The following is a 24,664-nucleotide window of genomic DNA, read 5'->3' on the forward strand; positions in this document are numbered from 1 at the left end:
TTCCCTCTGTCAAATACACTTAGTGACAATTTCCTAAAATATTTTGTTACTAATGCCAGTCAGATTTGACGACTCTTATTTAGCGACTCTTATTTATTTTTAGAGCGAAATATACCACAAGGTTTTTAAGTAGATTTTTTTTGCACCAAATACTCATTGAAACACCTACTTGACTATAGTAGATGAAAGGTTCTGGAACCAACAACATTATTTACTGAATAGATTTCAGGGATTATTTACTAATAAAATATAACTTTCTTAAAACCTGGGTAAGTTTTGCTAAACTTTTTAATGAGGCTGAAAGAATTACTTCTTTCAACTTCAAGGTGTTTACAAGCCTTTCTTATTAAATAACATGTTCGTCATGAGTAATATTTTTCATGGTAGTTGTTTCATTTCAACCTTTAAAGAAGAAGAAGTTTCCGAAATCATGATGAACGTTTTGTTTTGCATTTTGGATATATTGTATTTTTATTAAAGCTGAACTTTATGGCTTTATACTATCTATTACAATTTTAAACACATCGAACTTAGAGTAACTTGGCCAATATTTGGTTTAAATACTGCAAGTAAGAAGTTTTGTTCATGAATATTCGACTTATTTAGAATTACGATCAAAGGCATTTGGAGTATAGGGTGCACCCGACGTATGTTCAAAATATGTCAATCTTAATAATACATTTCTATCGTCCTGTTTACCTTAGATGCTATAATGATGACTTCCGGGGTTTAAAGAAATAAATATAATCTTAGTTTTTGAGACCAATTATAAGGCAGGACTACACATTTGTAAAGTAATTAAGATACTCGACATGGATCTCATTAAATATACTAGTTCACAAATATCGTATCCTTTTAGTTCTGGACTTGTAATACCCTATATGAGTCCAACGCAGTGAATAGGTTATTTAACAAGTTAAATCTGGAGTCTTTTTTGAAAAATTATGAACATTGTAAAACACCACCTGTCATACCTGATGAAGACAGAAAGTTGTTGCTTGACTCCATTTTCACCAATAAATACACCTTTTCTTATTTTTTGTTCTGGAGACTGCATTAGAAGCGGTATATCAAACAAATGCGCTCAGAGGGACAACTCTGTCGCCTACAGTATAAGTACCGCATTAAACTCCCACGCTGGATAGTCTCGTGCTTGGAATGAACTTTCTTTAGACATATACAGTAAGTACTCTCTCCCCCCACCTTTCAAAGAGGAAAAAATAGAACATGAATATTTTGGAACGGCAGAAGCCACGTGGGCGCCCCCTTACTAAATTTGTTCCTGAAAAAGACAATCACTTTTATTTGAAATTGCAGTCGAATATTCTTTATTAAAACATCAGCCTTCATGTCTGTGTATGGGCAGTGCGTGTGCCCAGACAGCTGCGTGGTGTGTTGTTATATTGCGTTGTTGTCATAGGGAAGCGAGTCAAAAACAAACTTTATTTCTCAGTTGCACATGCGCGATGCGTGGTGCAGTCCCGGTTACTGGCTCAGCGTCCACACACTAGCCCCAGTCTCATCTTTTCAGCCAGCCTGCGCGCTGCGGCTGCTGTGATTTGGTTGATTTTAAAATCTCACTGAAATGTTTTTAAAGGAAACCCAACCAAGTGGCCTGGCTGCTAAGGGCTCTGCATAGCTCCTCGATCTGGCGACAAGGGGAGACGAAAAAGCTCCGGAGCAAGCCACGCCGTGGGCGCCTGTAGACTGTGCTAGGAGCCTGCTGCTGGCGCTCTGATCCTGCCTGTGGCAGGGCGGAGAGAGCGGATCTGCTTAGGAAGAGGAGCCGCCTGCGCGCTGCTCTTGCTGCCGAACACACCGCTAGCACCTAGGGCTCGGCGCTGGGGAGGGGCTTCGGCTACTTTCCACCCCTCCCCCCCAGCGAAGGGTGGGCGCGCAGACAGAGCCGCGTTGCCTTCATGTTTCCAGTGACGTGACCGAGAGCGCAGGGCGGGGGCAGTCCCGGCGCTGGTAAAGGGCGCTAGTTATGACTAAGCGGCTCTGTTTGAAGTACACGCAGTCCCAAGGCTGCAAAACCCAGTCATTTCCCGTGCCCGCTCCTCCCCCTCCCGCCAGCGGCTGCCGGGTGACACACAACAAGCAGAACGATCGCTCGACTTAATCACAACGTCAAGCGCCCCCCTCCAGGTGTCCCGACAAAGGGAAAAGGCGAGTTCCCAGCGGTGCAGCAGCTGCAGTTGGAAGCCACCCGAAGCTGTTCCTTGCTGTGCAGTGCGCCAGGACGGAGATTTATTTTCTATAGAAGACACTCAGTGGAGCAGCGGCTGCTTTTTCAGCCAAGTGGTTGGCAGCAGGTCTCCTGCCAACCCCAAATGTGGGTTTAGGGAGCTCACCAAAACTAGCCGCCTCCGTCAAGCTGGGTTGCTGCCTGCAGCACAGTCCTCCTCAGAAGGCACCAGCGCTGGCCTTCCAAAGTACCCCCCTCCGGACCACCGGCCAGAGACTAAGGCAGGAGCGGAGCCGAGATTCAGTAAATGCCGGTACTGAGTTTGGAATCACCACCAGATGCGACGCACAGACATCGCTCAGGCAGCGAAGTGAAATGAGTCAAGCCCGAGCCTGGGAACATTCGCTACCCCAGAGCTGTGATTGCTGCTGTGCGCAGTGCGCAGTGCCGTGGAAATCCCTGAGAGTGCCCAAAGCAATAGACGTTGGGCGGAAAAGCGTCCCCAGGGAATGCCCGCAGCATCGGGCCCGTTGGCTGCAGCTCGTGTAGATACCCGGGGAAGCAAGAGCCAGCTCTATATGTTCCCTACTGCAGAGTCCCCCCCCCCCCGCCTCGGTTTACGAGAGACTCGAGCACTGGAGGAGGCAATCGGTAGCCTCGCCTGCTTAGCGCCTCGAACCGCTCAGTTCAATGCCTCCCTGCTTGCCCAAGGGGATTTCTCTCCTCTGGCTTAGGGCTATGGCGGAGAGCAGCGTGCAAACGCAGAGGTTGCTGACTTTCTCTAAAAAAATGTTTTTTTACACTGGATTAATTCTTTAATCCAGTTACAGAGAAAGGAGGGGCAAAGACAAATTGTTTCCGATGTTTAAATCTTTTTTGGTTAAGACCTTAAACAGTTACAGGAGACGCAGCTGGGCTTTGTTAAAATGTCATTTGAGTTCTTGGGAGATATTGATTTTCACTAAACACATTACTATTTCATCCCTTCCAATTAATAAAGCGGAGGGAAAACCCAGAAGTAATGAAAACAAACAGGATTTTAAATTAAACCACAAAAGTAGACCTGCTAAATCTTACTCAATTGAGGGGCCAGAGATCCTTTAATTTGAGATTAATTTTAAAGCAGCATTTAAAGACCCTCCCTCCGTGAAGGAAGGATTTTGCTGTGGCTTTCACTGAACCACTTACAATTTCATAACTTTATTAAATCTTTCTTCTCATGACAGAAGGATTTTTTCCTTCTAGGTCATGAGCACAGTGAATTTCAAATGAAGCTGAAGGTGTTACACACAAAAGGTCCGATTTTAAGAGATGCTTATGTGAAGAAAACAGAAATGTCCCTATAATATGAAATTGCAGGACTACTAACTGTGATATGTAATTTATTAAATCAGCCTCTGTATTAGATGTTGGTGGATAGCTAGTGGGACAGTTTTTTAAAAAAAGGCTTCACAGGTGATCTTGGCAATTACAGGCCAGGAAGCCTAACCTAGGTACCACCTAAATGAGTCGAAACTACAGTGAAGAACTATTTATCAGACACCTAGCTGAACATGATGTATTGGGAAGAGTGATCATGGCTTTTGTAAAGTGAAATTATGCCTCATCAATCTTTGTTCAAGAATACTAACATATGGCTAAGTGTGATCCAGTGTATATAGTGCACTTGGATTGTCAGAAAGCCTTTGATAAGATGACTCACTAAGGGTTCTTAAGTAAAGCAGGCAGTCATGGAATAAGAAGAAAGGTTCTCTTATGGATCAATAACTGGTTAAAAGACAGGAAACAAAGGGAAGGAAAATTGTTAGTTTTCACAGTAAGGGTGGGGGTAAATAGTGAGGTACCCCAATGATTTGTACTGTGAACAGTGCTGTTCAACATATTCATAAATTATCCGGGAAAGGGAGTAAACAGTGTAGTAGAAAAGTTTGCAAGCCATACCAAATTACTCCAGATAGTAAAAACTTAAAAAAACAACAAATAGTTTAGTAGCACTTTATAGACTGACAAATCGTGTAGATGGTATCATGAGCGTTCCTGGGCACAGCTCACTTCCTCAGATGACTGGAGTGTTGAGCATCTGAAGGAGTGGGCTGTGCCCACGAAAGCTCATGATACCATCTACATGTTTTATGAGTCTTTAAAATGCTACCAGACTATTAGTTGTTTTTTAAGTTTTTCCTGTTACAAACTAACTCCGCTACACTTCTTAAGTTTTAGATCAAGATAGTAAGTTAAGCCCAAAGCTGACTGCAAAGAGATGCAAAGGGATCTCACAAAAACTATGCAAGAAAATGCCAGATGAAATTCAGTGTTGATAAATGCAAAGTAATGCATTTTGGAAAATGTCATCCCCAAAATACATACAAATGGAAAGGTCTAAATTAGCTGTTACCACTCAAGAAACAGATCTTGGAATCATCATAGATAGTTCTCTGAAAACATCTTCTCAATGTGCAGTAGCAGTCAAAAAAGCTAACAGAGAATTAGGTCTTATTAGGAAAGGGATAATTAATAAAGACATGAAATATCTTAACGCTGTTATTTAAATCCATAGTATGTCCACACTTTAAATACTGCATGCACTTCTGCTGTCTCTCTCTCTCACTCTCAAAGAATTAGTACAGAGAAGGGCAAAAACATAATTAAGGATATGGAACAGCTTCCATATGAGGAGCAATTAAAAAGACTGGAACTGGTTATTTTAGAAAAGAGACAGCCCAGGAAGATATGATAAGAGGTCTGTACAATCATGAATGGTGTGATGAAAGTGAATAGGAAAGTCCTCTTTATTCCTTCATGTTACATAAGAATCAGGGGTCACCCAACGAAATTCATAGGCAGCAAGTTTAAAACTCATATGAGAAAGTATTTCATACAAATCAACCTGTGGAACTCTGGCCAGGGAATGCTGAGAAGGCCAAAAGTTTAAGTGTTCAAAATGGAATTAGACTCATGGAGGATGGTTCTATCAAAGGCTATTAACCAAGATAGTTACAGACACAGTCCCATACTCTGGGTGTCCATTATTAACCTTTGTTAGATGTTGGGACCAGAGGACAGGGTATGGATTACTGACTTAATTTCCCTGTTCTGTTCACTTGCTCTGAAGCACGTTGGAACTGGTCAGTGTCAAAAGACAGGATACTGGGCTAGATGGACGATTGATCTGACTCAGTATGACCATTATTCTTATGTTCATGAATGTGTGCGCTCCACAAAACGCTCAGTTACTAGGGAGATGGCTTTCCTTCTAGTTAGGAAAAAAAGGCAATGAAATAAACAAGAGCACGATATAACCACGTGATAAAATACAGGCTAGCGTGGATGTGCAACTATAGCGAGTATATACACATGCCATGCATTTTTTGTTGGCAGATATCCGCCGTGACAGCCCGGATCCTGCACTCCCACACTTGTTTAACATGCGGAGGAAGCAGCCAGCAAGTTCCTTGCGCTTTTCGCGCGGCGTGAACACGCTCCTCACAGCCCCTGGCGGGTTTGAGGCACCCAAGGCACCCGCGCCCCCTGCGCCCCCGGCCTGGGCAGCCCCCACCTCTGCGCGCGGCGTGGCCCGGCGGGAGCAGCTCCGCGCGCTCTGCAGCCGGGTCAGCCACCTGATGTCACAATCCAGAGGAGGCGGAGGCGGCCTCCCCCCGCCCCCAGGCCGGCTTCCGTTGGGTTACCTAGGAGAAGATACACACTCCAGCGCGCCTGGTCCGGCGCGGCCCTGCTCGGCTCGGGAGCCAGCGTGAGAGGCTTGGCGCGCGGCGTTGGTAGCCGGAGCAGGGGGCACCAGGTGCCCCTGTCCCCGCCGCCATGAGCCAGAGGCAGGTTTTACAAGGTAGTTCTTTATCGGGGTTGCCGTGGGGCGGGCGCAGCGAGCCCCTGGCTGCAGCCACCGGCGGGGCGGGCGCTCCCCCCAGGCTAACTCCGTCCCCTCCCTCTTGCAGTGTTCGAGCAGTACCAGAAAGCCCGGACCCAGTTTGTGCAGACGGTGGCAGAACTTGCTACTAGGCCGCAGAACATCGAGACCCTCCAAAACGCAGGTGAGGCGCGTTGGTTCTGGCGCCGAGCCGAGCGGGGGCAGGCACCAGCCGTGCTGCTGACTTTGGCCCTGCCCTTAACGCGGGTGCAAGTGGGGTGAAGCGAGAGAGGGAGTCGGTGCTTGCACCTTAATACCAATCTGCATTTGCTTATGGAGCTGATATGTCCCCAACAAAGGAACCCCAAGTGCGGCAGTGGCATGATTAGTTTCATAATCGCTGCTGTGCCAGGGAAAGAGAGGAAGTGAGGGTCATAGAGCGAGTATCTATAGGAGTCTGTAGTAAATTTTTTTTTTACTTCCCTCCGCCCCCCCCCCACTGCAGTTATGAATGGAAAAATAATTCGGGTGTTGCATTTAAAGAAAAAAGCTGGGATTTATCTTCTGCTATTTTCGAATTGTGTATTTAAGCTATTGATGGTAGAAGGATATCATTTTACCTGGCCATAATAATGGGGTCTGACGACAGGGGAGTGGAAATATTGATCTCCATTGATAGAGGCGAAAAGAAAACTTTACAGCTGTACAGAAATATTTGAAAATAGAAATGGTTCCTGTTACTTTTAGCTTTTGTGAACTTATTTTAGGCACATTGTGCTGAAAGAGAAAATATCTGTACATTTTTCATATTCAAGCATTTATATGTGGAATACATAGAGACATTTCACGACTTTTTGTTTTGTTTTTGTTTTATCTGTTGCGTCGGTGTACAACTAGTCAACATGTTAGGTACTCTATAATTCTCACTGCAGTCATATTTGGGCACCTTATCTGTTTTATCGTCCTGAGTGAAATTTAATTATGCTTTTGGATTACCCACACATTTTTCTTAATTGGTTGCAATTTTATTTCTGATTTTTTGAAGACTATGGATACCTTTGATATAATATGCAAATTCTAAATTACTTAGAATTTATATTTAAGGGAACATTTGGCAATATAAATGAACATTTTTATTCTATATATAAAACTGTATTAGGAAGCTTGAGGAATCATTAATAAACAGATTTTTAAATGAGGTTAACAGTGATATTGTAAAGCAAAATCCTGGTCACAAAATAAGCAGGTGTACATTGTGATAGTTGTTGAATGCTTTCAGACAGCCATTGATGGGTTCTGCAGTCATTCAGAATTTTGAACTTATTGCTATTATAGAATGTAATAAATCAAAATAAGAATGGTCAAGCATGTGTACTGATGAACATTACAGCCTGATAAACTTATCAGACTACTATAAACATTTGTTTACAAATATTTGTTTTCCAAGACACTTAAACCAGTAGTTTTCCTGAAATGAAATAGAAAAAAACAGGTACATTACAACTCTATTAATATATTTTGAACCAAACCATATCACTATACCAAAGTTCTTTTTAAAGAAACATTGGGCTTGATTGTGCAAATGATCCATGAATAGAACACCCTTTAGCAAGCCTTTTATAGTATTAGATGACTGTCTGTACTTCTTGATTTTTGTTTTCCACAAAAATGAGGGCATACACAACGTGATCCCAAGATCCTTACTTATGCAATTTGTCCTCATTTGTGAAACAGAACTGTCTGTAAATGAACTACTCATGATTAAGGGATTTGGGATTATGCTGAATATTTTAACACATTGATTTTGTTTTGGAAACAGTCCTGCAAAATGTTTAATTCAGGATCAGGCCTCATATTTGCTATTTTAACAAATGACTGCAGAAAGTCAATTGTTTTGTTCACTCTCTGAAAATAATAGTCAACCAAATTAAACCCACCAAACAAACAAAAAACACCTAACTTCCAAGCACAGAAATACTTTACTTTATTATTTTTTAAACACTTGTGCTTGATTGATTTGGCATAAAGCTATTTGGTTAGTTGAAATTCTGATTACTTTATAAACCTGGAGAAATGCATTGTCTCTACAACTAACTAACAATTAGAAAAAGAAAATATAAAAATAGCTTTCTGAACTTAAGTAAAGCGGGGAAAAAAGTTTAAAATATGGTTTAGATGAACAATAACTAATTTTAAAAAGAGGAAATGGGTTTAATGCACTAGTGTTTCACCCCAGTGACCTGAAGTCAAATAGTAGATTAGCTTGCAAGTGAGAACAAGGGCTCAATATTATACCTGCTGACATCAGTGGAAGCACGACTGGGAGGTGAGTTGGATAGTTTTCTCCTAGTTTCCACTTGTGTGCATCATAAAACCACCATAAAAACAAATTGGCACGATTCAGCCTGTTGACATTATCTGTTCAAGATAGGCCAAAGACTGGAATATCTGAAGTGCTCCAGTTCAGTATTCCTGTTCTGTTTTCTAAAATATGTGTTCTATGAATTACTTTGGGGGAAGTCCTATGGCCTGTGTTATACAGGAAATCAGGCTAGATCACAACAATGGTCTCTTCTGGCTATAGAGTTATATGAGGGGCCTGATACTGTATTTGGTATACAGCCAGAATTCCTACTGAGTTTTGGGTGGGCATGGAATGCAGGTTCAGGCTCCAGCCAACTGTTGTATTAGTACAGCAATGCACCATGTTTGCCTGTCAGGTTTGATTCAGTTTAGTCCTGTTATTCCTGTTTCATAAGTTTTATTTTTTTTCTCCAAGTTTAGATATGAAAAATAATTGTAATAGTTGTGTAATTTCTTCAATTGCTGACATTCACAGACATTAAAAAGGAAACCTGAATCCCTCCTTTAAAACCAATTCATAATCATCTGACCGCAACAATAGCTATTAGTAGGGAAATATCTCAACAGATGTGTCAAAAGGATGTAAGCAACTAGTTGACTACCCGATAAGCATATGCTTATGGGGTAGTCGAGTAGTGACTATACTAGTCGCTCCCCCCATTGCTGCCTCTATCAGAGAGAGGCAGCAAGGGGACAGGGAGCAAGAGCTGGGTGGAACTGGCTGAAAAGCTGATTTCCCAACCTCAGCACCATCTCTGCAGGGAAGGCAGAGGAAGTAGAGATGCAGTGGGGAAATGGTGCAAGCAGGGACTGAAGCAGTCCCTGCTCCTGCCAGTCCAACTGTTGTGCCTCTTCCTTTGAAATGTAGCAAAAGCCTCACGGGAGAGGCGGAACCCAAGGCGAGCAGGGACTGCTTGAGTCCTTGCTCCATCTCTGCCTTTGAAATGTAGCAAGAGCCCCACAGAGCTCTTGCTACATTTCAAAGGGAGAAGCAGAACCTGAGGCAAGAGGGTACTGCTTGAGTCCCCATTGCTCTTCTGCCTTTTAAATATAGTAATTACTACATTTAAAAGGCAGAGGCAAAGTGGGAATAGTGAGCACCACACACATTATTGACTAATCGAGTAGTCAATGGAAATTCCATTGACTACTTGATTAGTCGATTAATCAAAATTTAACATCTCTAATGTCAAATGCATAATTTTTAAAATTGAATGTGGTTAATGGGCCCTTTAAAAAAAAAAAAAAAAAAAAAAGGACCAAGAACGGTGTTCCCTTTAAACTACTACAGCACAGCTTCACAGGTGATTAATCGGCCCTGCCTAGTCAGTCAGCTTCATGCACAGAGCCTTGAGTCTCTGTCTGGGTGGGGCTGATTAATCATCTATGAAGCGGTGCTGCTGCACAGGTTAGATGTAACACTGACCAAGGATCATATTTTCAGCATTGTTGTCTCACAAAAGACTGTCGTGTCTTTTATGGTGGTCCAACTGAAGTTGTTTCTAATGAAACAAGAGTGGGGTGAGGTTCCTTTATTACATAAGAATTAAACCATTCTATATAGTGTATATATACTTTAAAAGTTGTCTCTTTGCTTATCCTTGTGAAAAAGCTCATTATTTATTAAGCAGAGAACTGTTTTAAGAAGAGATAGCACTTGACTATGAAGCTGCTGACTGCCTCACTTTCACTGACTTTAACAGGAATTGACGGTGCTTGTCACCTTACAGGAAAGGGCCCTCATATTGGATTTAAAGGACAGTCAGGCCTGATGCTGCTCCCAGTGAAGTAAATGGTAATATTGCTATTGAATTAAATTTGAGCAGCACTCGGTCTTTAAATAATTTACTTTACGGTGGTCAGTGTGGAACTCCTTAGCAATGAATACATGAAGTTTCTGAATGTCATTTCAAAAATGAAATAGAATTTGAGAGGGATCTTGCTCTCTATTAAACAGTGTCCTTAATCAAAAGCATCCAAGCTAGATATGTTACTTTTAAAAATTTTGATTATGCTTTAAGCACCACTTATCTAATATCATAATAGATGCCATTTGTGGAATCAATTGTGAGTAACTGGAAATGCAATGTCAGTGACAATTGCATTGTGGTAGTAGGTAAATAATACCAATAAAGTAATTGAATTTAAAATGTAATGGCTCAGATTGCACTTTTAGATTTGTGCGTACAGATTGCCACCACGTTTTGCACAAAAAGAGAGTCAGAAATAGTACTTCATTTTAAATGAAAGAGCGGTCAGGATTCAAGTAATTCTTTTACTTTCATAAGTGACACACCAAGTCTAAGAGGTGTCTGGGCTCAGCTCTGGCACAAATGAAACATTGTGCAGAACACTTAACAACACCATTTTGCCCTCTCAGAGCCTGTGGAGACCTTTTGGCATGGTCTGGGCTCCGTGCTAGTTTTGACTGGGGGTGTGTCTATGCTGCAACTTGGAGTGGGCTTCCTAGCCTGGGTACACAAACTTGTGATAGCAGGGCTTAACCGAGTGCTCTAAAATAGCTGTGCGGATGTTGTGGCTCTAGAGCAGCAGTTCCCCATCTTTTCCAGATGGGGACCCATTTTGACAATTCAGGAAGACTTGGTGACCCAAGGGGAGGACAGGGGACAGAGACACCTGGGAAGACACTTGGTGACCCTTTTGAAATGTAATGGCGACCCATAGGTTGGGATAGTTCCTGAACTCAGATGTATAGGATTCAGGTGACCTTGAGAAGCCAAGCATCATCATCTACCGTACTATTCTTAAGCGCACTGCCTTGAGCCCCACTGATGCTACTCTGTCCACCAGCACTTGGAAGTTTGCTGTCAGCTGCAGCCTAGACATATACTGAGAGGATGGAATGGAAGCGACGAATCTTCCCACCCCAAATGCACAGACACCTCTTGGACTTCGTGTAGAGTCCTCAGTAAAGATTGTATATCCCCAGGCTGCATTAGTCTGTATGCAGAGTCTCCCCCGCAATCCTGTAGTCAAACTGACCAGGGCGCTAGGGGCCATTGTAGATCATGCTTCATGGAGGCGGCTCTGGCTTTCCTTGGATACCTACATTTGAAGCAGTGTGTGCCAAGTTTGGAAGCTACCCCTGTGGCTTCTTCTGTGTGGGAGCAATACCCCTCATGGGTCAGTAAGAGATCATTGTGAAAACCTTCACAGAAATTTCCTCCCTTGGAGCTCCTTCTTGCATGTGTGCTTTCCTGCTGGCCATTGTTCCTGCCTTGGATGTTTTTGTGGATGTGTTTACTCACATGTAGTAAGTGGTACTTATTACTCAAGATGAGTAAATGTTGCAGAATTGTGCCTTTTTAATTAATAATTAATACAGATATATGGTAAGGCAAAAAAATCCTCCCTCTAAAACCTGCTTAAATTGATGAAACTGAGACACTGAAAAACAATTCCCTTATCAAGTTTCATTTTAGTGGGTAAGGATTTATGGAAGAAATCTGTTTTGATGTTAATAGTTTTACACATTTCCTTTAAAATAAATCTGTTCCTTTAGCAGGTACAGCCCATGAATTTTGGTACCAGAATAAATTATTAAAAGAAAAACAATGATTTCAAATATTAGAAATTGCATATTTTCAAGAATAATTAAAGATGGACTGGAATCCACTCTCTACCCTGTATGATCTGAGCACAGCTGGGTAAAGATTATCCAATAAGTTCTTGGAATGTCTGGAGACAAATTTTTATTTCAGAAGGTTGAGAAAGCAACTTGGGGGAAGCTATTCTAGATCTGATTTTAAGAAATAGGGTTTGAGAATTTGAAAGTGGAAGGCAGCGTAGGTGAAGGTGATCATGAAATCTCAGAGTTCATGATTCTAAGGAATGGTAAAAGGTAGAACAGCAAAATAGAGACAATGGATTTCAGGAAGGCAGACTTTAGTAAACTCAGAGAGCTTATAGGTAAGATCCCATGGGAAGAAAGACTAAGAGGAAAAACAATTGAAGACAGTTGGCAGTTTTTCAAAGGGACATTATTAAGGGCCCAAGAGCAAATATTCCATTGTGTAGGAAAGATAGAAAGTATGGCAAGAGAGCACTTTGGCTTAACCAGGAGATCTTAAATGATTTAAAAATAAAAAAGAGTCATATAAAAAGTAGAAACTAGGTCAAATTATAAAGACTGAAAATAAGCAAATAATACAAGTATGTAGGGGCAAAATTAGAACGGCAAAGGCACAAAACGAGCTCAGTCCAGCTGGAGACATAAATGGTAACAAGAAAACATTCTACAAATATATTAGAAGAGGAAGACCAAGGACAGGGGAGGCCCATTGTTCAGTGAAGCAGGCCACAAAGTGGTGTGAAGGTTTTAAAAAGATTTTGTGGAAGAAAACTGTTTTTAAGGAGTGATTTGAATGAAATGGTGACTATCAGGTGCAGACTGAAGGAGTTCAAAGCATAATGAGTGGCAGAAAAATATTCTCTTTGTGTCCCTTTACATTAATTTTTTCTTTTTGAAATCAGGTGTTTTCCCCAAGCAGGAAAACCAAACAAAGGCTGCTGTCTCTTGCAGATTATTTTTTTATTTGGCTATAGAGTCTTGGAAAGAAATACCTGGAACCTGTAGCTATCCTGAAGGCTTTTTCCTGATAAAGGTAGGCAGCAGCCAATACTTGTTTGCTGAAGTAAAACAAATCAGGGCTTTGCAGAACACCACTACTTAAAATAGCAAGCTAAAGGTGATTCGACTTCTAAAAGCTTTAAGGTTTATTTGAAACAAAAATGATGAATTAGAAATCATAGCTAGAAAGAGGAGTCAGTCCCTATCCAAGGTTAGTAGTCACTGTGAGGTTATATGAGGGAGAATATTTGGTTACATGTTCTTTGTTACTTCATCTCTGAGTAATTAACAGGAGCTCTTCAAAGACAAATCTAGTCTCTTCTTACTTTCTGCATTGTCTCATGCAAAGAAAAGTTTGGGAATTCCCAAATAAAGTTTTCCTGCCTCTGTAACAGAAGACTTACCTACAGCAGGACCAAAAATCAACCTCTCTTCAAAGCTCTATAGAAGGATACCGTTACTCCCAGTTCTCGGTCTGCTCCTTCTGTTTCTCCATGGCTATGTCTAGACTGCAAGCCTCTTTCGAAAGAGAGCGTCTAGACTGCACGTTGAACTTTCGAAAAAGCGGCTTGCTTTTTCGAAAGAAAGCATCCAGTGAGTCTGGATGCTCTCTTTCGAAGAAGCCCTATTTACATTGAAGAACGCCTTCTTTCGAAAGAGGAACTTTCGAAAGAAGGCATTCTTCCTCGTGAAATGAGGTTTACCGCCATCGAAAGAAAAGCCGCGTTCTTTCGATTTAATTTCGAAAGAACGCGGCTTGAGTCTGGACGCAGGTGAGGTTTTTTCGAAAAAAGTCTACTTTTTTCGAAAAAAACCCTGAGTCTGGACACAGCCCATAGGAATTAGTTCAGCCATCTCCTGCATAGGTAGTAGTGTTGAAAGAAAGAACTTCCTAAGCTTTTTGACTATGTGCAGAAACATTTGGCTCCCCCTTTATCTGGTACATTTTTCTTGTTCAGTTCCACATACTTGGGTGTGGTGGTGGCAGTTCCCTGTAAGATGGCTTCCTTTCCATGTCTGGTCATCTATATTTGTGGGGTAAGGAAGTTATGTTCTTCAGGCTACTTCCTTTCCATGGCTGAATTCTATTTTGGAGCGAAGTTAGGAAAAAGTGATATGGGTCTTTTATACTTGTTCCTCAATAATCATTGCGGGAAGAACCTTCCTCATCTAGTGAGACAAACTGCAGCAATTTGAAGAAGATTAAATCTTCTCCAAGAAGGATTTGAGTTTTACATCTGTTTTGTTCAGGTTCTTACATTGATCCCATCATCATGGTATCTGAGTACCTTCCGGAAGGAGGAAGACGAGTGTGTGTTTTGTGCTACTTGTTGCTTATCAGGAAAGTAAAGGTGAAGATGAAAGTCCTGCACTTTGACCAGAATGTGATGAGCGTTATTGCTAACAGGGGTGTCTAGCAATGTTTGTGCCAAAAATTACTAGATGCGCTTGGTTTGCTGAGGCAAATAGATTGTGTAGCCATTGAGGCCTGCTGGGTATACTGTGGGATAGTTCCTAACATAGGATATTGCAATGAAAAGGGAGAGTGTTCAGCAAAGCAGTGGAAGATATATAGGGATTAACAAATATGAGTAATCTGAATTGTGGTTGGAGTAGAATTAGTAGCATTTCTTCTCTTAAAGGCACAGACCTGTTAAATTGTGTACAATTTAATGTTATATAAAACATTGTTAATCTTAAAAGGATGTCCTCCATATACATTTTATGATCGGTTCCCCTAGCAGAGGGGTGGGGAACCTCAGGCCCGGGGACCAGATGTGGCCCGCCCCAGGCTGCACACCATTAGCGGTGGCTGGGCCGACTGGGCAGTGCATGTGCTGTGCATCCACCCATGCGCCTCAGGGGCGGGCCCGCACATGCGTTGTGCACCTGGAGGCGGGGCCACGTGTCCCGGGGGCAGGCCTGCGCATGCATTGTGTGCCCGGAGATGGGGCTGCGTGTCCCGGGGCGCCAAAATGGCTTGAGCCGGTCCTGATCACAAGCATGTATCCTGCTTTGCATCAAACCATTTTGATGCTGATATCATCCTTGGTGCGCCTAATGGCACAATACTTCAATAGTATATGAATGTTACTCCACCAGGAAGAGGATGAGGATCAATCTCAGATTGGCATGGAGTCACTGTTCATGCAAGCCCTTGTGCTGATGCGAGGGCAGCCACCAGTCAGTCCTGTGGACACAGTAGAACACCATTTTTAGTGCTGTGAGACAAGCACAGACTAGTGGGACCGCATTGTGTTGCAGAGATGGAAGGATCAGCAGTGGCTGCAAAACTTCTGCATGCGCAAGGGTCACTTTCTTAGAATTTTGCAAATGGTTTTCCCTGCCCTGAAGCACAATAATAATCAAATGAGACCCGCTTTGACCATGGAGAAATATGTGGCTGTAGCCCTCTGGAAGCTTGCAATACTAGGCACTAACATTAAGTTGGGAATTAGTTTGGAGTGGGGAAATCTACAGTGGGAGCTGTTGTTATACAAGTAGCACAGGCAATCAATACCATTCTGCTATGGAGGGTTGTGACTTTGGGAAATGTGGATACCATAGTGGATGTCTTTGCTGCAGTGTGGTTCCCTAACTATGGTGGAGTGATAGACGGAATACATATCCCCACCTTGGCCCCCAGCCACCTTACCAAAGAGTACATAAACCTCAAGGGGTATTTCTCAATGGTGTTGCAGGTGCTGGTGGATCACAAAGGCTGTTTCGCTGACATCAACATGGAATAGTTGGAAAAGGTGCACGATGCATGCATCTTTATGCCCTCCTGCTCTTCAGAAAGATGCACACTGGAACTTTTTTCCTAGACAGGACAATCAGAAACAAAGAGGTGGAAATGTCAATTTTGATCCTTGGTGACCCAGCCTACCCCTTACACCTGTGGCTCATGAATCCATACACAGGCAGCCTGGACCCCCGTAAGGAGTGGTTCAGCTATAGGCTGAGCAAGTGGAGAATGGTGGTTAAATGTGCTTTTGGATGTTTAAAAGGGTAGGTTTAGTAGTCTTCTGACTAGGTTGGACCTCAGCGAACACAGCATCTCCTTTGTGGTATCAGCCTGCTGTGTGCTCCATAATCGTTGTGAGAGAAAGTTATCTGGCAGGGTGGGCAGTCTGAGGCAGAGTGCCTAGTCAGAAACTGAACAGTCAGACACCAGGGCAATAAGGAGAGCAGAGCGTGGGACAATGCAAATCAGAGAGACTTTGAAGGACAGTTTTATGAATGGCCAGTTTTGAGACTCATGCATGTTGCTCTCAGCAAGGTGCCCCTGCATTCCTTGTATTTGCCTTTAATCCCCCCACCCCACCTCTGCAGTAGATCAATAAAGAGACTGTTAGGGAAAACATTAGGGAAATAAAAAGTCCATTGTGGGAACCCAAAGGGGGGGCTCAGAAACATGAGAAGGACTACCTTTTGCCTCCTGAAGTCCTGGATGTTAAGGCTGCTCTTTAGTTCCCTTCCCCTGTGTCCTGAGGACACAGGGTGGATATTACGGAACTGGGGGAGGAGGGAAAGTTATTTTGCTTGGGATGGACAGGGTTCTGGAAGGTTGCCTTCTCCAGGCATGCAGTCAGGCACTCCATCACTGTTGTCAGGGAGGCAATGATGCTGTCCTATTGTTGCAGCTCCCTGCACATTCCTTTCCTGGTGTTCAGTGATCCTGCCGCTCTGCCCGCATCTTTTCCATAAGCATATTCATGCAGTCCATTTGCTCCTTGAATATATCTTTCCTTGCCCCGTTATGCCTGTGGATCTGCGCCAGGTGGACAGCTGTTGGAGATGAGGGAGTACGTAGTGAACTCGCTGCTGTTTCCGCTGTAATGAAAAGTTACAAAGACTCACATTACAGGAGATAAATTGTGTTACCTAACCGTAATTTGTTAGCATACAGCAAAGATCTCTGTAAAGACAATGGAGATGTTTTCTGTGCAAGGCCAAAGTTTTGCTTTAAAGTGGCCACTGTACACAGAGTTCTCAGGGGATTATCTGGGTTCATGCAATTCAGAGGCAGTATATTTTGGAGAAATTAAAGCTTACATTCTTCAGAATCTGTATATGTTATGCAGGCCAAAATGAGTAGATCTGGCACTTGAATCCTCACATCTAGATTGCTTTAGTCTCTGTTGCATTGAAAGTTTGATCCACTTAAAACGTTAAAAAGATTGTTGACTTTTAAGCCCATCCACGGATGTTCATAGAAATGCAGGCTTGGAAAAATCTAGGAAAGAAAAATATAGAATGATTATTTTCCTTCTTTTCTCTTGACAACTTAATAGAACATTTTATAAAATGACCTGAAAAAGGACATGTGCTTCCTGCGATATGATTCATACATATTTTATTGATTATAATTAATTAACAGGGTAAGAATGAATGAGTATGGATATGATATGATTGTGGGAGCAGAAAAAAGAGGCCAAAGACAGGCAAAACATCAGGAGACCCGATTACACAAAGTGACTGTGGGACAAACAACATGAGGAACATGTGATTAAGAGCATGAGAAAAGCATAACTAAGGACAGTGACTGTTTGTGTGAGACACAGAGTAAAAGCTTATGCAGCAGTTCCAGAGAGAAGTTTTACAGTTTCTCAGTGAATCATCAACAGAGCTACTGATTAGAAGTGTATAAGGGTCCTTTGCACCAGGGCATCAGTGGAGACGAATCAACAGACGCTAAGGCAACACGTGCACAGCCAGATCTCCAGCCTCTTCCAGCTGCTATCAGGGTTGGCCACCTGATAAGTATGCTTGTGTGAGTATGCTTGAAAAGGGGAATAGGATATATTGCAATTACATATAAGCCATCTTAACACCTTTGTCTGTTGATATATGGAATAAAACTAATAATATACTCATCCTAGTCAGTTTAAAAGTAGCACTGCTCTTGTTTGCTGAGTTCTATGTAGCTGGGAAGATGCAGAGAGCATCTGATCATTCTGTGCTGAAACAGATCTTTGGGGGCATTTTGCATTGTGTCAGGGATGCAGGATTAAGCATTCAACATTTCATTTTGAAAGGAAAGATAAATTAATGGCTGTAAAAGTCAATGAAGAGGAAATTGATGGTTTATCAAAGGATGAGATTATAAAATTTGATGACATAAGATTTTTGGAGTTGGCACTAGGTCTTATCTTTTAATATGCTCTGTAAAGTACCTAGCATATTTCAAAGTGATATATAAATAGGGCTCAACAAATTAGTCAATTTTAAGCCGGCACGGCGCTGCATCGCGATCAGCACATGTGCAGCGCGGTCTGTGCATGCGCAGTGTGCCAAACCGCGCAGCTGGCGAGCAGGGCTCGCCGCCGCTTGTCAAGCCCTGTATATAAATAATTATTAATAATGGGCTCGCAGAATGGGTGGACAATAATTTGGTGGCCAATTCTTTGAAATAATAAATGTCTCCTACAAAATGGTGCTTGAACTCCCATTAATATCATATTGGAAGGTGTATAGAAGGATCAGGTCCTTGATCTTTGAAAAAGTGGAAGTCAAATCCTAGTGAGGAAAATAGAAAGGAGCATAAACACTACCAAATTAAGTGTAAAAAGAAAAGCCAAAAAGGAGTTTGAAGAACAGCTAGCTAAACACTCAAAAGGTAATAACAAAATGTTTTTTAAGTACGTCAGAAGCAGGAAGCCTGCTAAACAGCCATTGGTCCCCTAGAAGATCGAGATACAAAAGGAGCACTTAAAGAAGATAAAATCATTGTGGAGAAACTAAATGAATTATTTGCTTCAGTCTTCATGGCTGAGGATGTTAGGGAGATTCCCAAACCTGAGCCATCATTTGTAGGTGACAAATCTGAGGAATTGTCACAGAATGAAGTGTCATTATAGGAGGTTTTGAAATTAATTGATAAACTTTACAGTAACAAGTCACCGGGGCCAGATGGCATTCACCCAAGAGTTCTGAAACTATGGTATTTAACCTATCCTTTTAAAACAGCTTCTGTACCCAGTGACTAGCTAATATAAAACCAATATTTAAAAAGGGCTCTAGAGGTGATCTCAGGAATTACAGACCAGTAAGTCTAACATCAGTACCAGGCAAATTAGTTGAAACAATAGTAAAGAATAAAATAGTCAGACACATAGAAGAAAGTAATTTGTTGGGCAAAAATCAACATGGTTTCTGCAAAGGGAAATCATGTCTTACTAATCTATTAGAGTTCATCAACAAGGGATCAACAAACATGTGGACAAGGGGGATCCCGTAGACATGGTGTACTTAGATTTCCAGAAAGCGTTAGACAAGGTCCCTCATCAAAGGTTCTTACGTAAATTAAGTTGTCATGGGATAAAAGGGAAGATCCTTTCATGGATTGAGGACTGGTTAAAAGACTGGAAACAAAAGTTGGAATAAATGGGTAAATTTTCAGAATGGAGAGAGGTAACTAGGGGTGTTCCCCAAGGGTCAATCCTAAGACCAATTCTATTTCATTTATTCATAAATGATCTGGAGAAAGGGGTGAACAATGAGGTGGTAAAGTTTGCAGATGATACTAAACCGCTCAAGGTAGTTAAGACCAAAGCAGATTGTGAAGAACTTCAAAAAGACCTCACCAAACTGTGTGATTGGGCAACAAAATGGCACATGAAATTTAATGTGGATAAATATAAAGTATTGCACCTTGGAAAAAATAACCCCAACTACACAGTCCATATAAAGGGGACTAATTTAGCTACAACTGATGAGGAAAGAGATCTTGGAGTCCTTGTGGATAGTTCTTTGAAGCTGTCCACACAGTGTGCAGGGTCAGTCAAAAAAACAAACAGGATGTTAGGAATCATTAAAAAAGGGATCAAGAATAAGACGGAGGATATCTTATTGCCCTTATATAAATCCATTGTACAACCACATCTTGAATACTGTGTACAGATGTGGTCTCCTCATCTCAAAAAAAGATATACTGGCATTAGAAAAGGTTCAGAGAAGGACAACTAAAATGATTAGGGGTTTGGAACGGATCCCATATGAGGAGAGATTAAAGAGACTAGGACTTTTCAGCCTGGATAAGAAGAGAGTAAGGGGGGATATGATAGAGTGGTGTGGAGAAAATGAATAAGGAAAAGTTATTTACTTGTTCCCATAATATAAGAACTAGGGGCCACCAAGTGAAATTAATGGGCAGCAAGTTTAAAACAAATAAAAGGAAGTTCTTCTTCACACAGTGCACAGTCAACCTGTGGAACTACTTGCCTGAGGAGGCTTGTGAAGGCTAGGACTATAACAGGGTTTAAAAGAGAACTAGATACATTCATGGAGGTTAAGTCCCTTAATGGTTATGAGCAAGGATGGGTAGGAATGGTGTCCCTAGCCTCTGTTTGTCAGAGGGTGGAGATGGATGGCAGGAGAGAGATGGCTTGATCATTACCTGTTCGGTTCACTCCCTCTGGGGCACCTGGCATTGGCCACTGTCATTGGCAGAGAGAATACTGGGCTGGATGGACCTTTGGTCTGACCCAGTATGGCCGTTCTTATGTTCTTATTGTTTTGATTTCAGAGACCCCCTCTTGGTTTCATTGGCTTGCACAGAATAGGCCCCAAATATATCTCCATGACCAAAACAAATAAAATAAAATTAGATTAGACATAGGGTATGTCTACGATACTCCACTAGTTCAAACTAGCGGGGTAATGTAGTCATACCGCACTTGCAAATGAAGCCCGGGATTTGAATTTCCCGGGCTTCATTTGCATAATCCGGGCGCCGCCATTTTTAAATCCCGGCTGGTTCGAACCCCGTGCCGCGCGGCTACACGCGGCACGAACTAGGTAGTTCGAACTAGGCTTCCTAGTTCGAACTACCGTTACTCCTCATTCCACGAGGAGTAATGGTAGTTCGAACTAGGAAGCCTAGTTCGAACTACCTAGTTCGTGCCGCGTGTAGCCGTGCGGCACGGGGTTCGAACCAGCCCGGATTTAAAAATGGCGGCGCCCGGCTTATGCAAATGAAGCCCGGGAAATTCAAATCCCGGGCTTCATTTGCAAGTGCGGTATGCCTACATTACCCCGCTAGTTCGAACTAGCGGGGTAGTGTAGACATACCCATAGTGTTTACCTTTTTTTGGAATATGGCCTAATGATGAATAATTGAAAAATTGCAAAATTACCAATAAAAAGAAAATCCTAGTTCACCATTAACTCCAGAGATGCTATTAGTGCCTTCATAATACTGTGCATATATTAGAATGTAATTTTGGATTTCCTGCTGCATATTCTCATTTGTAGAACAGGATTTTAGGAATTTTCTGGGAAGCAGTGCCCATTGTGGTTGCACAAGATTCCTCTTACAGCTCTTGATGCTGTGAGATGAGATTTTGGAAGGGGTTGTGTGACCCTAGATGGTTCTGTTACTTCTTTTTCACAAGCTTCAGGAGTAGCCAAGTTAGTCTGTACACAGGATAAACTTAAAAAACAACAAATAGTCTGGTAGCACTTTAAAGACTAACAAAAAATGTAGGTGGTGGTATGAGCTTTCGTGAACTCAGCCCACTTTTTCAGCTGTGCCCATGAAAGCTCATGATACTATCTACGTGTTTTGTTGGTCTTTCAAGTGCTACCAGACTATTTTTTGTTTTTTAAGTTTATTCTTTTTCACAGTCTTCTACAGATGTAAGGTCATTTTCTCCTTGTCTGTAACAGTGTCTTTTTCTAATGAATATAAAGCTCTTTATTTCAATGTGGTGTTAATTTAGTTAGCTAGCTAGTAAGTGTCAGGCAATTGTATATAATTTTATAAGGGACCTAGGCCATTATATATATTTTGGTCATGAACAGTCAGGCCTCTGAGAACTTAAATAACGAGGGTGGAATCAAGTGGGGTTATTTCGTGTTCTTCTTCCCTGTTCCCAGATGCAGATCAGCATTCTTGCCAGATGTTCTGTTTGGGGAAAACCTATTTCCTGATTTGTTACTTGATGTGTAGGGCTTTTCCACCTTGACTATACACCATTGGGCAGATGAGGCTCTGTGCATTCCTCATGGAGAACAATTACAAGCCTGGCCATGGATCTGATATCATCAGATCAACCATCTGCCCTTGTGATTGGACAGAATCTGCTACTTTCAGCGTCAAACAAGTCAAGTCAGATGACACAGGCACTAAAGAAGTTAGTATGACAGATTCAGATATGTGGCTGTAGTGCCTAAAATCTTTTTAGGCCCAGAGGCTTCATTGTCAGGGAGAATCTCAGCACAATGTTCTGTGCCAGAATTTCAATGATACCAAGCCTGATTTTTGCCTCTGGCAAGAGCCCCTCTGAGCAAGTGTCTCATTGGTGATGGGTTATGTAACCTGACACAAAGTTGTAATAATTCATCTCCACATTATGCATCCCCATAATCTATTCTGGATTATTTCTTGCGTTTGGTCTCTCATCCTCTCCTTGTCTTCTATCTGGGTGAGTCTGTCTGAAACTCCAATGTATAATTTGCAAGTGGACAGTTCTAAATTTTTTCAGTCACTCACCACCACAAGACTCATAAAAATAACCATTTCCACCAAGATCCCTTAAACTAGTGCTTGCAAAGTTGATGTGCTCACTAAGCCCTTGGGAGTACAGGCAGTCCCCGGGTTACATACAAGATAGGGACTGTAGGTTTGTTCTTAAGTTGAATCTGTATGTAAGTCGGAACTGGCTTCCAAATTCAGCCGCGGCTGAAACTGACCGCCAGTTCTGACTTACATACAGAATCAACTTAAGAACCCCAAGCGTCCCCAAGTCAGCTGCTGCTGAAACTGATCAGCAGCTGATTCCAGGAAGCCTGGGGCAGAGCAACTCTGCCTTGGGCTTCCTGTAGTCAGCGCTGGTCAGTTTCAGCAGCAGCTGACTTGGGGACGCCTGGGGCAGAGCAGCTGGGGTGCTGCTGGGTTGCTCCAGTAGCGCCGCTCCTCGGCGCTACTGGACCAACCCAGCAGCACCCCATCTGCTCTGCCCCAGGCGTCCTGATTCAGCCGCTGCTGAAACTGACCAGCAGCGGCTGAATCAGGACGCCTGGGGCAGAGCAGCTGGGCTGCTGCCGGGTTGGTCCAGTAGCGCCCAGAGCGGCGCTACAGGACCAACCGGCAGCGCCCCAGCTGCTCTGCCACAGGTGTCTGGAGAAAAGCCTAGTCTGCTGAGGGGGGGGCGTACTAGGTGCGTCCCCTCCCCCCCCAGCAGACCAGGAAGACGCGGGCGGCAGACCGAGACGCACCGCAGTCCCGCCGCCTGGGTCCTCTGCGGCTTTGCTCCCCGTCTCCCTGGTCTGCTGGAGACCAGCAGACCAGGGAGACGGGGAGCAAAGCCTCTGAGGACGCCAGCAGCGGTACAGCCGCGGGGTGTCTGGGCTGTCCTGCTGCCGGCTTCCCCTGAGGCTTTGCAAAGCCACGGAGGGGCTCGGGCAGCAAGGCAGCCCAGGCGCGCCTGGGCTGCTCCGCTGCCGGCTTCCCCGAGGCTTTGCTCTGTGTCTTCCTGGTCTGCAGACCAGGGAGACGCGGAGAAAGCCCCGGAGTACACGGGCGGCAGGACCGCGAGGTCCCGCAGTCCGTGTCCTCCGGGGCGAGCCCCGTTTGTAATTGCAGATCCGACATAAGTCGGATCCGCGTAAGTCGGGGACTGCCTGTACTCCCCCCATTCCATTTGCCTCTAGGGACAGTGGACAAGATCAGATGATGCAAACTGGTGTAGTTGAAAAAAATGAGATGGAGTATAATTACCATAGCTCTGAACATTCAAAGCTGTGATGCAGTGCTCTTGTGCTTGTTGCAACCACTGCCTTACAGCTGAGAGTGCATCCACCAGGTCTTAGCATATGGAAGCAACTTTCAAAGAACCACAATTTATATAAGTAACCTCCCTCCTCTACAAATTGTGTTCTTTGTGAAGTCATGCATGTATCACTTAACGTTTGTTTTGCATTTGTTCTTTAGATTGTTAGATTTGGCTCTGTATTATAGGTATTTTATGTCAAAATTAAAATGCTGCTCTAAACTGCTCCTGATTAAATTGTTTCATCTCTCTGCATAGTTCAATTATGAGAGGAACAATGTACCCAAACTCCATTCACCAGGGTACATTCATTATGTAAGACCTTTAGGCCAGGGAGTTTTCTTTTTATATATATGTATATATATTAAGCTAGCATGTTGTGGGCATTTGCCATGAATATGTAATAAATAATTATTATAATAATGAAATATCATTAATGCTTCTAGCTGGAGAGCAATATATTACAGCTTTCCCTTCCAAAATTAGTCACTTAAATGTATGTAATGTAATCTGGTGTAATTACATCAATAGGTTGTGGTGGCAGCATAAATCAAAAACAGTGCATTTGTGTTTCATCACCAGAAGCCCAAGATGGAATTGCCTGTGCATATTTACATTTCTTTGGTAGCATATTTGTTGCTGTTGTTAAATAAGAGTTTAAACTGCTTCCATTTGTAAAAATTTTTGTTTATAATTTTATGTTTCAGAAAGTGATTAATACTATTGTGATGTCCTGTATTATTGTAACGTTTATGTTTGCTCTTAGAATTTTCAAAAGTAAAACTGGACGATAGTAAAGTATCTCTAAACTGTTTTTAAGAGAGAATCAAACCTTGTAGTGTTGTCTGGGCATCTAAGTCCCAGAAGCACTTTAAAAG

At 42.6% G+C, this 24,664-nt stretch overlaps 1 protein-coding gene across 3 annotated transcripts in view; it reads left to right on the forward strand.

Annotated features, from left to right (window-relative positions):
- Positions 1 to 5,816: 5,816 nt before the first annotated feature.
- SPAG6 (sperm associated antigen 6) overlaps positions 5,817 to 24,664 on the forward strand; it is a 98,254-nt gene continuing 79,406 nt past the window's right edge. Inside the window, exons 1-2 of one of the 3 annotated variants that reach the window (XM_006119525.5) lie at positions 5,817 to 6,032; positions 6,142 to 6,237. In XM_006119525.5, the coding sequence (XP_006119587.2) occupies positions 6,008 to 6,032; positions 6,142 to 6,237 (121 nt within the window). In that variant the 5' untranslated portion in view covers positions 5,817 to 6,007. The remainder of the gene's footprint in view (positions 6,033 to 6,141; positions 6,238 to 24,664) is intronic. The other 2 variants (XM_006119524.5, XM_075922508.2) reach the window with 2 other exon arrangements.

Source organism: Pelodiscus sinensis, chromosome 2 (assembly GCF_052426305.1).
Source record: "Pelodiscus sinensis isolate ZL-2025 chromosome 2, ASM5242630v1, whole genome shotgun sequence".
Taxonomy (NCBI): Eukaryota; Metazoa; Chordata; order Testudines; family Trionychidae; genus Pelodiscus; species Pelodiscus sinensis.